This window comes from Lontra canadensis, unplaced genomic scaffold (assembly GCF_010015895.1).
Source record: "Lontra canadensis isolate GAN:19392208 unplaced genomic scaffold, GSC_riverotter_1.0 scaffold4, whole genome shotgun sequence".
NCBI lineage: Eukaryota > Metazoa > Chordata > Mammalia > Carnivora > Mustelidae > Lontra > Lontra canadensis.
In genome coordinates this window covers 1,039,128-1,053,493 of record NW_022630998.1, presented here as the reverse complement: position 1 = coordinate 1,053,493, position 14,366 = coordinate 1,039,128, and the positions used below count along the sequence as shown (strand labels likewise).

At 55.4% G+C, this 14,366-nt stretch overlaps 1 protein-coding gene across 1 annotated transcript in view; it reads right to left on the bottom strand.

Annotated features, from left to right (window-relative positions):
* The window catches only part of PRDM6 (PR/SET domain 6), a 103,533-nt gene extending 91,097 nt beyond the window's left edge, over positions 1-12,436 (bottom strand). Inside the window, exons 1-3 of the mRNA XM_032844358.1 lie at positions 12,233-12,436; positions 11,162-11,756; positions 1,898-2,205 (exon numbers count right to left, since the gene is read on the bottom strand). Of these exons, the coding sequence (XP_032700249.1) occupies positions 1,898-2,205; positions 11,162-11,741 (888 nt within the window). The 5' untranslated portion in view covers positions 11,742-11,756; positions 12,233-12,436. The remainder of the gene's footprint in view (positions 1-1,897; positions 2,206-11,161; positions 11,757-12,232) is intronic.
* Positions 12,437-14,366: the final 1,930 nt, after the last annotated feature.

Below are 14,366 nucleotides of genomic sequence, written 5' to 3'. Positions count from 1 at the left end.
TTCAATTTTACCATTTGCAGATGGAACAAATCTGTACCCTTGAACAACTGCTTCACCATCTCCTCGGAAAAGTATTGGCAGACCTTAAACTGTAGGGTATTAGAGCTCCTAATAACACTACTGGAACATGAAAAGTGCCTGGAAGTGTTTTATAAACTTTAAACCGCACTGGAGGTTACAACTAATTAGTCAGAAACAAAAACCAACTGGGAAATATTTCAAAACCAGATGCTTTGATTATTCCCCACTTGTCAGTTTTTCCAATCCAAAAAGCTCTAAATTCTAACCTGGCTCTACGTACCAAGCCATTTTCTCCTGCCATTTTCCTATTTAAAAAAAATCTGTTTAAAAAAAAAAAAAAGAAAGAAAGAAAGAAAGTGCCTTTCTTGACATAGTGCCTTTGGTGACATAAAGACGCCCAACATTTTCTTCCTCGCTCAAGAAATCTCATCCTGAAAGATTAAAAATGTGTCATTGTTTTTTCCAGTTTAGGAGCGAAATGGAAGCTGGGAGCCTGGATAAGGGTGGGGTGTGCGGCCCATGGCTGCCATGTTACCATCTTGGGCTCCTGGGCTGAGAGTTTAACCACTTAGCTCCCCGCCCCCCCCATCAAAGGGGGTTTTACCAGCTCGGGCCCCAGTGCCCAATGCCAACCTTCATGGAATGCTTGTGGAGACCAGATTTGTTTTTCACAACACTGTGTCTCCAGGGCCTAAGACGGTGCTGACTGGAGGGCTCAGCGAAAATCTGAGTGGGTTACTGAGTCCCCTGAGTTTTAGTCAGTGACTAGGCGGCAGCTCACAGGGAGCATGCCCATCCTGACAGGCCAGCAACCAAGTGTATGACACAATGAGTGTATGCAGAAATGACCCATTAACGGAGCCTTAAGGTCCTGGCCAAGCTGGCCTCTTGACAGACTTTCTTTTCTGGCCACTCCCATTATATTGCCTGGCCTCTGTGACATTTACATTTGGCCCTAAGGGGTAAGACTTCCACCATCTTGTATGTCAGAAATCACTCCATGGATGAGAGGTGGCTAAAGCTAGTTGGGGGGACCACCTATGGCTAAGAATCTGCCTCCTCAGCGCTGGATCTCAGAAATCAACGGTAAAGCTCTGGGAGAAATCTCAGATTAACATTTTTCAAATACACTACTGATTTTTAAATAATAGCCTGAGGTAAGATTGTGCCACTGAAATAATATCATTAATTGGGCGATATCAAAGTGCTCCAAGTTTCCCTCTGTTTTGATTCTCTCTCTTGTGGAAGGCTGCATGATTGTGCTTTGTCTGAGAAGAGGCAGAATTTGTGATTTTTCTGACTCATGAGGTAATTTTGCTTCCTTGGGACACCCTGAAAGTTATGAAACATGCCCCAGGCTCTCCAGTTCAGCATTAAGAAAAATGGTTTTATCTGAGAAAAGAAGCCTGACTCTCTTCTTCCCGTTTATGCTTATGTTCCTTCTTGCCCAGTGAACAGTGCCCGAAACCATCCTGGAAGAGCTCGGAATGGGACACAAAATTCACCTAGCTTACACCCCAATGCCCCAGCTTCCTCTGCTCTATCACCTCTGCTGGCTTTTCTTTCTCTCAAGACCCAGGGAGACCAACAGTCAAATCCAACCCAGCCGGAACAGAGGTTTGTTACACACAGAAACCTGGAGGCCCCGCCTTCCTGCTGGGTTCCTGCTGGGCCAGGCCAAAGCAGGCACCTCCTTTCTGCAGGTGTTGTGGACACCTTGGCATTTGCATGACCAGAGAAACCTATCTTCCACTGCCATCTGGAGAACAAGGGAGGCTCTCCCCAAAGCTGCTCCCCACCCCACCACCAAGGGCCAGGATCTTCGCCCGCCAAAGCTCCAAAGGGCTGGCAAAGTGCTGGGCCTAGAGGGGCTTACCTCCCAGAGATGCTGTGTGTTCCTCACTGCGCCGGCCTGCACCTTCTCCGGGGGCAGAAGGACGCCCTGGAAGGGCCCGATCCAGGTGCCCTGCTGGATCCTCTGCGCCGCGCAGATGCCGTAGGCCAGGCCGGGCACGGTGCTGGTGCACAGGCACACCTCCCGTGGCAGGTCCCGGAGCCACTCGGGCAGCTCCGGCGGGGGCGCGGCGGCCGCGGCGCTGCTGGTGCCCACGAGCCGGCGCAGCGAGTGCAGCGGCCCGTGCATGGGACACTCGCCGTTGCGGTTGTCCGCACACATGTCGCAACCTGCCGGAGACGGGCGGGAGGGAGGGAAGGAAGAAGGTTAACCCGCCGCTCCAGGCGGCCCCTCCTCGGGGAGAGAGACCCCGAGACCACCCCATCCCCTCCCGGGAAGCCACCCACCGAGTGAGCCCTGTAGGCCGCCGAGGCCACTGGGAAGGTGGGGACAGGGAAATTGCCGCACCCAAATCGGCCCAGTAGGGGGCAAGCCCCCTCACCCCCAGTGTCCCAAAAGGCTGGCGAGCTGGGTGTGGATGGTGTGGCTCTCGCTGAGGATCCCCCATGGCCTGCTTTCTACTCCTCGAGGTGTGTCTCTCTCTCCTTCTTCCCTTCTTTCTCTAGTTCCCTCTGCTCCTCTCCCCTGCTCCCAGGAGTCCTCTCTTGACCAGGGGTTTGCAGGTGTGTTTCTCACGGTGCCAGGAGCAGACCCCCATCTCTTGCTCAACCTTCTGTCTCAGAGAGATTCTACCTTGGTCGCCTGAGTATAATTGGTTTTCTTCTTTCTACAATTTTAGAAGATCCATCTAAAACCACTGGGGCAGGTGGGCTACCAGCCCAGCACAGAGCGCCCTGCTTACTCTGTAGGGACCCACCCACCCCCTGGTGCCTGCACCAGAGTGCAGAGTCACCGTGGCCCGCCGGTGGCCTCCAGCACATCAGACACTGGCCAATGAGGGCGCAGTGGCACTGGGGTCCGTGATGGAGCCCGCTCTGGCCACGGGTGGAAAAGGGGGGACTGTTCTGGTGGGTTTGGAGTGCCTATGCTGGAATGCAAGCTCTTCCCAGAAGCCAAAAAGGAATAAATTGCAAATTTAAGGATCAGGGTAACGGTTCAGCGGCGAGGGCCCCAACTCTTGCCCAGAGGGTTGATCCCCACGGCCGCACCACGGCCGCAAGCAATTCTCAGAACTGTTGTGAACAAGGCTCCCTCTCCGACGCCCCCCAGAGCAGCCAGCAGCGCAAGGGGACCCTTGCCCTCCCGCTGGGTCGGGTGGCTGTGGATGCCCAGGGTCCCTGCACTCGAACTGGATGGGAAAAGGCCAGGTGGCCGCGGGAAGCAGGGCCTGCGGCGACCGCGCTGTCGGATCGCAGCGCCCTCCGGGTTATTAATGGGCCTGGCGGAGCCGCGGTGTCTGCGCCCCGGCCCTGCAGACCTGCCTCAACGAGGCAGCCTCGGCGCCCGCCAGCGTGACCCGGCCTCCCCAGCCCAGCCTCCCTGGGGAGCTGCAGTGCCTCACCCCCTACGCAAGGGAGCCCTGTGGCTAGTGACAGATGGACGGACGGACGGACGGATGGATGGCAGGAACTGGGGCACATTCGGAGCCTCCTAGCTCTTGTACCTGGCTTTGGCCGCTGCCAGGCCTGGGGGATCGCTCTAAGTGTGTCCCATCCGTGCTAAGACAGAGGAAAGCCCAGGTAACCTTTGACAAAGAGAATCACTGAGGAATCTTCAAGGAAGGAACCCCTAAAGGTGAACCCCACTGCGGGGCGTGAACCCTGGTTTCGCCATTTGTTTCATCCCATCTCAGTGGAGAAGGGCTCCAGTCGGCCATGCTTCTCCTCAGCCCCCTATCCCGCACTCCTCCCAAGAAAGCCCAGGAGATGAAGGACCCTCTGACTGCAGGGGTCAGACCCCTCCTGGAGGGGTCCCAGTCCCCCCAAGTGAAAAGCAGCAACCTGTTTCTACAGGTGGGGAAGTGCCCATGCCTCTGGGCGTCCATCACACAAAGGCCCCCTCTCCCAGTAACACCAACTAATCCAAGTAGAGCATCAGGCTCTGCTTCCGACGTTAGAGCCTAGGTGGAAAGTATTCCTAACCTTACCATATGTCAGCCCTTCCAGAAACGCTTCACACATCCTCTCAAGCTTCTGACTGTGAAAAACAACAACTTCATGACAAGGGGGGAATGGAAAGAAAGAAAGATGATAAAAATTCAAAGTCACCCAGTGCCTATGGCATTCCAGACACCTATCTTGAACCAAATATCGTATCATGATCCCCATTTTGCAGATGAGGCAATTTGAGGCTTCACGGGCAATTTTAACGAGACCAAGGATCAGAAACTAGAAAGTGGTAGAAAGATTCAGTCAGGTTTGGATGACTTCAAAGCCTCCAGATCTAAAGATCTACGGAGACCAGTGAAAGTTGGGAGAGTTTTATACCCAAACACATAATCAATAGAACTGAAGTATTTCACTGAAAGCATTATGGAGGGGGGGGGGGGCACAAAAATTGCTCTAGCATCAGTGAATTGCAGAGATTTCTGCATCTCTCTCCCACACTTGGGTTTGGGGAGGTTAAACGTATCAGAAAGTGAACAGATGATACCCTGGATTCTGAATTTTAGTGTCTGACCTCAGAGATGACCTTTCAGCATCGTAGCAAAAACAGCTTAAAACAAACGGCAATAAGCAAAGGCAACATGCCCCGTAAAAAATAAAAATCAAATCACTCCAGGGAGCTGCTTAATTCCCTTTCCCTTTCTGGCTGGCTCAACCAGGCACAGGGTAAGGAGCAAGAGCATTTGGTATTCACTCCCCACCCGTTCACACCAGAGATCCTGTCAACTTCCCACATCTCCGCAACTTGTACTATCAGACCAAATACATCAGTAATAAAATAAGGAGGAAAAATACCAACTCCGGCCACCACCCCCACAGACAGCAAACACACTCCCCATATTTGTTACACAGGATAAAACTATGGCTAGCCCTTCCTCCAAGCGGTCCTCCGAAACTCTCTTCTCCCTAAGTTTCAACGGTCTCCAGCGGTGTTGAAAAACTTAATAGTGGCATTTTGCTTTAGAAAAAGCAGAGTTTCTCCCAATATGTAGAAGACTACTGGTGCGTGAAGTCCACAGCAGCGAAAGGGAGGCCAATTCACTTTAATTACATGAGTCTTAACTGATAAACCACCTCGTGCTTCCATCAAAATATTCTGCTGGAGATGACCAATGCCATCCAATTACATCTTATACCTTGTTGTTTTTTAATACACAAAACCTCTGCCATTGAAAACACCTGGCCTCTTACTCTATGTCTCAGGGTCCCAGAAGACCGTGAAGATGCCTCAGACAAGTTCAGTTATTATTCAGGGGTTGAGAAAAGCGGCACAGTGAGACAAACATTCTAGCAGAGTGTTTTCTAGAGAAGAGCCATAAACACCTATAAGAGGTCTGAGGGACAAGCTGACTAGATGCCCCAACTGCACCCCTCCAAAATGTATATCACACATACATTACACACTACATTCCACGCCAGGAAATACATAATACAAGTCTATTTGTATTCCTAAAGAGTAAGCAAATAAACGTTCTTGGGTTATCCTAAAATAAAAGGGTAATTTTCCGTAAGTCCCTAATTATTATTTGTAAAGTGTTTTCTATATCTGTGAGAAACATAATCAGAAATCTCCAAGCAAGATACTGTGCAACGCTATTTCTAGGATTAGGCAATAGGAGAGATCATGGTCCCTCCCTCCTCTGTCTCTAGTAGGTCTGTCAGTGCTCCTGTTTCTGCGCCCCTGAATGAGAGGAGGGAGCACCAGGTTACAGACTGAATTCACCCCGACTTGGGAAGGCCAGGCCAAGTGTAACGAAAAGCAGACTTTCACTCTTCATTTCATACCCTTGTGTACTGTTGGAGTATTTTTCCCACTACACACGCAACTTTTGCAACTGAAAACGGAGCTATTTGAAGGTAAAGGGGGGGGGCAAAGCAGGCCATGGTTTTCTTTCCTGGTGTTTCACTTCGCGTTCTAGGAAAGGTGAAATTTAAATCGTTTCGGGCCTTCTTTGCTGTCTGGGGAGGCTGACGGACGCGTGTGGGCCCCGGCAGAGCCAGGACCCGCGGGGAAAACCCCCACCAGACCAAGCCTCGGCTCCACGACGCCTTTAGGCCTCCGCCTGCCCTCACTCATCCTCTGGAAAGGACACCGAGATGCAGCTGAGAAGCCTGCCTCCCGCCTGGGCGGCAGTAACAGCCAAGCTATAAATCGTCCCCGACCGCTGGGGAGGTCGTGGCCCCCAGGCCCACAGGCCGAGCCCGGCGGGGCCGGCGCCCACCGATCCCGGCCGGCGAAGCGCCCCGGGAGTGCCGCCTGCTGGTAGCGGCGGGCTCGGGGTTGCCGGGGTCCGGAGACTGGGGGCAAGCAGGGCGCCGCGGCCGGAGGCTCCCACACCGGGGTGCACGCCCCCGGCCTCCAGCCTGCGCTCTGCCGCCAGCCCTCGCGCGCCAGCGGCTAGACGGGACGGGGCGGATGGCCAGGCCCAGGCCGGCTGGAGGTCCGGCACCCAAGTCCGAACCTTGAAGGCCTCGGCCCCTCCCTGCCAGCCGGGGACTCCCCGACGAGACCTAAGGGGCCGCGACACCGCCCCCTCCCCGCGGCTGCTGGCCTCCACCCCACTGGAGCCTTTCGGGCTCCCGGGAGAGGCCCCGGAGGCGCGTCCAGAAGGCGAGGCAGGCTAGCCCCGGCGGCCAGTGAGGGGAGCCGACTGTGGGCGCGCGGAACCTTCTGGAGCGCTCTCTCTAGGCGAGTTTAAAGCTCCCGGCGAAATCGCACAGGCACAGGGCTTCCCCCGCTCCGCCTGGCTGCCGGCTTGGCCCAGGGACCAAGAGCGAGAGACAAAAGGGGGAGGAACAGAAAGGGGGGGACGCAATGTGGATTTTACTTGTCTTCCGATGACTGTATTAATAAATTAAATGGGAGCGCCGGGGTGTGCGGGCGGGAGAATATTGCGCCGAGATAAACCTGGCTGGCCCCTGCCCCTGCGAGGCGGCCATACACAACACAGAGATGATGAATAGGAGGGAGAGGAGATCGAAGCGGGCCTGGGCTGGCTCCACTCTCCCCTACAAAACCATAGGGCAATTAATTGTGGCTTGTCCCCTCATCCTTCATCTCCTGGTGGCACATATCGATGGAGATTACTGCTGATGGACCATTTTATCACCTTAAATAAACAGTCGCCACCTCGTCTAACCTCAATCTAATATATGGCTCTATGTTCAGTTTCAGGGCGCTAGATAACGAATGATGTAAAATAGCTAAATCATGTGTGTTACGGGATGGGGCTGGGCCTGCACACAAAAAGAGAGAAAAGAGAAAAAGAAAAATAGAACAGGAAAGCCCACACGCTGGCTCCCAGCCTCCCTCCCACCAGGGACTAGGTCTGAAATCTAAGTCGCTGGCGGCTGACAGCGGGGACGCTGGGCAGGAGCAGCAGAGCCTGGGCCTTAGTGGCAGGAAGACCCCACTGTGGGGTTACTGGGCTCGGGAGCTCCCCCAAGTAGGACCTGCGTTTCCCAGCTGGATGGGAAGAGACTGGGGCAGGTCTGATAGTACCCTCCTTTTAGCGCGCTCTCCCCCTCTCTCTCTCCAACGGCTACTGGACAAACCCCGGATTCCCTTTTCTTACAAAGCCCCTCTCCCCCGGCCCTTGGAAAGGGTGGCGCTACCAAGATAAAAGCCTCGCGCCCGACTCTGACACCTGAGCACCTGCCAGTGCTGTTCCCTCCACTGTTCCCTGCATAGCAAGGCTCCCCCAAAGTGCAAGGAGGCAGAGACCTCCAGCTGGGGAAGTTGCAAAGCGTCCCCATCCCACGCGGAGAGACCCCCTGGGGAGGGCTTAGCTGCCAACTCCCTCCCGGATGGAAAAAAGGGACACCTTCCCTGGAAGGTCTGCAAAGGCAATCAGCCAGGCCCGAGGCACTGCCCGGTATCATTCGTACAAACACCAGGGGCGCCCTGTGGCCGCCTTTCCCTACCTTCCAAGAGGAGTGACGGGGTCTCAAGCAAGGCACCAGCTCCCCAAGCCGAGAAGAGGCAAACAGCGGAGGAGCCTGACCTAATCAGCGGCTTTAGGCAACCAAGCAGCAAATGCGGGCGGACGGTAATACAAGACACGGAAGAAAGGCCCCGTCTTCCATTTCTGTTACGCCACCGCCCACAGGGATTAGGGAGGTGAAAAAAGGAGGCAAATAGGCATGCAGAGAGTCAGGAGAAAGTGTACTTCCATGGTGGAATAAACCCACAGGGATAAGAGAAATATATGGGAAGAGTTCACCCCCGCCAGCATATACAGTGTCTGCTGTTTTTAAGTCCTTTCGTGTGAAAGCAAACTACAGGACCCTCCGCTATGCCTTAACTGAGGTCTTGGCCAAAGATGCCAGTAAAGTTTCAAGGTGAAGCGAGTGTTAATGATTCACACGTGTTACTGGGTTGTTGCTCCCAGGCAAAGAGGGACTCTCCTAAAGGGAAGAGAATTGAGGGGGTCCCTTTTTTAGCCTTGTAAGAGAAAGAAAATGACTCAACATCCTTTTAAATACAAAATAATAGAATGAAGCAATGCAGAGTGGTCACTTCACAGATTGCTTCTACAAGCAGATGGCAAGAACCTAAAAGGAAACTGGGAAACTGTATGCAGGGGAGAAAAATTAACAGATGCTTCCCTTCTTGGCAGCCCCTCACCCCACCCCATGTCACCCCCACCCTCGTATAACATGGGAATAAGCAGCAGCTCTGGTTTTCACCACCTTTCAAGTAATAGACCAACTTCCCCCAAGAAGGGGGGGCCCAAAGTTTCCCACCCTTTGCATTTCGATTCTGTTTTGACCCCCTCTCCGCCGCCCCCTCCCCCAGATTAAACTCAAGCACTTCTCACTCTATCTTTGGAAAACACAACCCAAGGTTTCCAATGAGTGTATACTCTGGCCCAGAGAAGTTTCTGGAAGGATGGCAGGCCCCCTCCGCCAGCATTACACAAAGCTCCTCAGCTTTCCATTTTCTTTCTCAAAGGCCCTTTAATTAGGAAACAAGGAGAAGTGCAACCTCTAATAGGACAAACTGCCTTTCTCTGCCTTCTGTGGTCTCCCCCCCCCCACCTCCCCACACTTTGCACAGGGAAGCAGTTCAGTCAGTTAACTTAAAAGGGGATACCGGAAGATTAACACAATGGGAATAATTTAAATAAATCATAATCCATTTCCTCCGTTCAGAGGAAAATGTTACCTGGATGATCCAATGGCTCAATAACCACATATTAACTAGCAATCTCTCCCAATTCTTTCTCAGATTAATCTAGGTTTTCTTCTGAAAATGCACTGAACCTTAAGACTGCACTGTGAACAATACAGGAGCCCAGGGCACAGCCAGAGGTCTAGGGTGCTGCTGCTGCCATCTTTTCCGACACTCATTTAATTCAGCAGAGAAACTGCAAGTTTGATGAGGCACGCTCAGGCCACAATGCCTATATTTCAGAACTGTCTTTTCCAAAGCGTTTCTTGTCTTTTTAATTCACATATTTTTAAAAAAGAACTGTTTATGAACACAACATAGTCAAGAAATTCAGAAGGAAGATAAGTGGGTTTTTTTTAATCCATTAGGACAATATAATTTTATCAAATCTTCTAAAGTTCCAAAATAGACAGGGCAAATTCGAGGAGAAACCCTCATTTTAAACCAGTACTTTACCCTCAAGCTCTGGAGAGGGAAAAAGTAAATATAACTGTTCTTTTTTGTTAGTAATAATTATCTCCATCAGAAAAACGATCCCCATCCCTTATGAAAAGACTGAAATACCACCATCCCTAGGCTCGTGTCTAGTGTATCCTCATCAAAGTAATGACTCTGGGAGTCCTTTAGCTAAAACCTGTAGTTATTTTGCTTTTACAACGAATTAAGAAGTTCAGGGAATTAAGAAGTTCAGGGAGCGGGAGACATTCTGCAGGAAGGGGCTTACTCAAAATAGAATGATTATACGTGTTGATCATCAACTTTCCTCCTGCAGGAACTGAAGGAAGGAATGAGATGAAAAGGGCCAAGTGAGCGCTGAGCTTTCAAATCCTCTACTGCTTTCAACCTGACTCTCTTCTCCTTTAATATTCTCTCCAGAGATCTCTGGAACTATGTGGAGCACCTACACCAATGCCTTAGGTGTTCACATCATAACTTCTGACACTACCAAAAAGAACTGGGTGTGCACCAATGCACATTCTTGGCCTTCATTTAGCCTTTTGTTGCGAGACCTTAAAACAGAGCTTGTACTTGTGAGCAGCGTTTGAAACTCTGAATATAGGCATAGAAGCTAGAAGAGACTCTCGAGCTCTAATTAGGCTTTTGCCTAATTTTTGAATTAGGCATTTGCCCTTTCCTGGGCAACAAGGAGAGTACGCCGCTAATACTAAAACACTGTCACAATCCTTAAAACAAAACAAAACAAGTAAACCAACAAGCGTGCCTACGGATTGCGAATGTTTAAACGATCGTGGGTGCAGGGAGAACGCGGGATCCGCAGGGAACGACCCCACCCTACAGTCGGAAATGTTTTTTCATAAAGCAGCTGAAAATTTTTCTTTTTCTCCTTTCTAAATAAATAGAAGACCTAATAATAATGCATGCCTGCGAGAAGAAACTGACCCAGTGTCAACCAAAATTCTTACTCCAGCGGCTTTCAGCGGGTCCCCTGACAACCCGGCGGCCCGAAAATAAGCAGATGAAGTTAACTCCAGAAGCAAGGTTTGGAGAAGGAGACACAAGCCCTGGAATTCACGGTCCCCAGAAAAACTGAGCGTCTCTCCCGTGCCCCACTGAGGCCAAGCTAAGCTCCCGAGTGCGCTGCTCGTACCCGCCCGGCCCCGGGCACAATCCCACGGGAGGCCAGAGATCTGTGTGCCCGGTCCTCGAGCAGCTCGGGTTTAAATACGCGGGGCTGCGAAGCAGGGAATGAGGGGGAAAGGAAAAGGGAACCCCCAGGGGCCACCCGACTTCCCATACGTTCTCTCGCTTTCTCTAACGGGAAAATTTTGCCACAATGGTCTGAGAGGTGCACAGCCGCGGCCTGGACCAGCCCACCCCCCGGAGTCCCAGCTCGGCTCATCCGCCCCGCTTCCCCGCTTCCCCGCTGGGCGCCCGCGCTCGACGGCGCCCGCGCCCCTGGAGAGCGCGCGGGCTGCAGCTACGTACGGTTGTTGGGGTCGCTGGTGTGCTGGTTGAGCGGGATGATCTCCATGCGCTGCTGGCCGTACAGGTAATAGTCCAGCTCCTCCGCGCTGCAACGGAAGCGCGGGCCGCCCCGCAGGTCCCCGCCGCTGCCGGCGCACTTGGAAGGGCCCGGGCCCGAGGCGGCGCCGAGGCACAGGTCCTTGGGGGGTAGCGGCTCCGCGGCGATGGCGGCGGCGGCCAGAGGCGCGAACACCGGCAGCTGCGCCACGGGCAGGGCCGAGAGACCCGCCAGCGCGGCGGCCGCGGCGGCCGCGGCGGCGCAAGAGGAGGCAGAGGAGGCCGAGGTGGAGGAGGACGCCGGAGTGGAGGAGGCGGAGGAGAGCGACGCGGGCCGCGGCCGCAAGCTGTCCGGCGGAGGCTCTGCGCGCTCTGGAGGCGGCGGCGGCTGGAGAGGCTGCGGCGCGCCCAGGGGACCCGCGGCGCCGCCGCCCTTGAGCGGGCCGCCGCTGCCGCCGTGCGGGAAGAGTTGCTGCCAGTGCTGCAGATAGGCTGGGTCCACTTTGAGAAAGGCCGAGCCGCCGGGGTCTCCCGGCTTCAGCATGTCCAACCTCTCAAGCTGGGGGCAGAGGGTAGAGAGGAGGGTGCGCGTGAGCCGGGCCCCAGGGCTGGGGAGGATGACCGCCTAGACCCCGGAGCGAGAGCTGAGCTCCGGGCTCCTCCTGCTGCCGCCCGGCGCCGCGGCTCCCTCTTTCCAACTCCGCTAGGGCGCAAAGTTTACTCTGAAGCCGTGGCGCCGCTCGAAGGGAGCTCCGTGCACCCCGCCTTGCTTCCAACCCGGGGAGCCCAGCTCCCGGCCCGCAAGTTGAAGCCCGGCGCGAGGGCTCTGGTCCGCACAGCTCGGCGGCAGGAGGTAGCCCCCGCTGTCGGCCGGCGCCCGGAGCCGACCCGAGCCGGAGTGGCGCAGCGCCGGAGCCTCGTTGGCCTCCCGCGCCAGGAGGCGGGACAGTCTCGCCCCCCCGCCCCTAGCCCAGGATCTCCAGCCTCCTACCCAGGGGGCCCAAGACCCCCAGCCCTAGACTAGCCTCGCCTTACCTGGAAACTCGGAACTGCCGGCGGGTGCGTGGGTGCGTGCGTGCGTGTGTGTCTGTGAGCGAGCGGGAGAGTGTGCGTCCCGGCTGCGCTACATGCCCCTGCGCGGCGGAGAAGGAAAGCCCTTGATGTGGTCCGGCAGCCCCAAACCCTCCCTGGCCTCTAGGGACCGGCGCGGAGGCCGGCGGAGCGCGCTGGAGCAGTTCAACCGAGCGCGCGGGAGCGCGGGCCGGCCGGGGCGCGGATCCGAGCCCCGGTGGGCTGCTGCGCTCGGCCGCCGCCGCGTCCAGGTCCCTCAGCTCCACGCTCTGGCAGCCTCCCGGCTGGACACGTGGGTTTTACGACAGCACAAAATACAAATGTGTGCGTGTGTGTGTGTGTGTGTGTGTGTGTGTGTGTGTGTGTGTGTGAGAGAGAGGAGGGCGGGAGAGAGAGAAAAAGAGAGAGAGAAAGAGGGAGAGAGACAGAGGTAGGGAGTCGGGGGAGGAGGGAGGCAGGCCAGAATCACGAAGGGGAGGGGAGAGGGTAAGAAGGAAGTTCTAACGGCTGGATCCACACGCGGCTGGCGCGCCTCTCCCGCACAGCTACCTCCTCGGCCCTCCCACCCAGCCACCCCGGCCCCCGCCCGTTTTTGGCGTGACGTCTCGCTCTCGCTTGTTGTCTCTTTCTGCCCATGATAAGTCTTTCCGAGATGCCAGCTCACGGCCCTGATCTTGCAAGCAGTGGAAACGCGGAAACCGGAATGCATCTCCGCACGCACTCGGGTGTCCGCATTGGAGCAGGCGCGCCCAAACCGCGAGGGGACCAAGTCCCACTACCGGGTTTGCGCTTTTACCCCGCTCAGTGTTTGCAGGAGTACTGTTGGGTGCCAGAATCTACTAGCCTGCCACGCAACTTCCCACAGAAATCCTGGCGTGGAGAGGCGGGGGCAGGGCGGGTTGCGCGCTGGTATGAAAGCCTCAGGCTGCAGACGAGGAGACAGGCTTTGGTGAGCTGGGAGGCGTGAGACCGAGGGTCTCTAATGGGCGCCTAGTGCCGGCGGGACTCAAGTCTGGCCGCGTAGCCCGGGAGGCGGCCGCAGCGGAGTCTCACCGGGCTTAGCGCTAAGCCCACCCACTTTCCAGTTGTGTCCCTGGGGGACTCTTCTCCGTGTGGGCATCGGAGGCAAGTATCCCCAGCTCTCTTACACGGTGTTAAACTGCTCTCGGACGCCGGCGAAGCTTGTTTGCCCTTGACTGCTAGGGGCTGCCCCCGGCGGCGGCGGGGGGTGGGGGGCAGTGTGTCTTGTAGGAGGTTCTTGCCCCAAACTTGTTATCCGGGCTGCAGGCTGGGAGAGCAGCCCCACCTCCACCCTGACCGCTCCGGGTGTCTTGGGCCGCGAGGCTGCCCTTCCCTGCGCGGTCTCACACCCACGAATTGGGCACAGGCCCCCAGCTCCTCCAGGAACCGGCAGAGCTCCGTGGGGGTAGGGCACGGACGGGGGCGGGGGCGGGGGGGTTGTGAAATTGACCGGTTCAGGCGCTTTCCCCACGCTGGAGTTGTGTCCACACTCAAAGAGAAGAAATGACATTTGTCTTTCCCCAAACAAGCCAACTTACTTAGCACCCGCCACTCTGAACAACTGATAGCCACTCTTTCCTGATTTCTGCTTGTTTCTTTTTGTCTTCCCACCACTCACGTCGTCCGAGCCTGGGAACCGCGCTGTTTAGACTTTGTCCGGGTCTCACGCAGGATTGCTTCGACGCTGGTTGGAACAGAGTTGGACCGACAATGTTTTGACTGGCGTCGTTGTGACAAGGTCATCAGTCATTCTTGGATAGATTGATAGTACCCAAGTTTCAGGCCAACACCACGAGGGAAAACCCACGTGCTGTGGGCCCCGAGGCTAACCGAGCAGTCTGCGCGGGCTTTGAACAACTCCATCGCGAGAAGAGTAGGAAGTTCCAGGCCCGTTTCAATCCACTTGCTGGAAAAACGGCCTAAGAGAAGCTGTAGGGCCTCGGGAAACGGGGCAAGCAAGCTCTCTTTCTCGCACTCTGCTGGCTCCTCGCTGGATCTCTGGGAGAGACTGGGAGCGCGGGGGAAGGGAGCGCCGACGCAGCCGGCAGCGGCCCCGCCGCCTTCTTGTTTAGAGCCA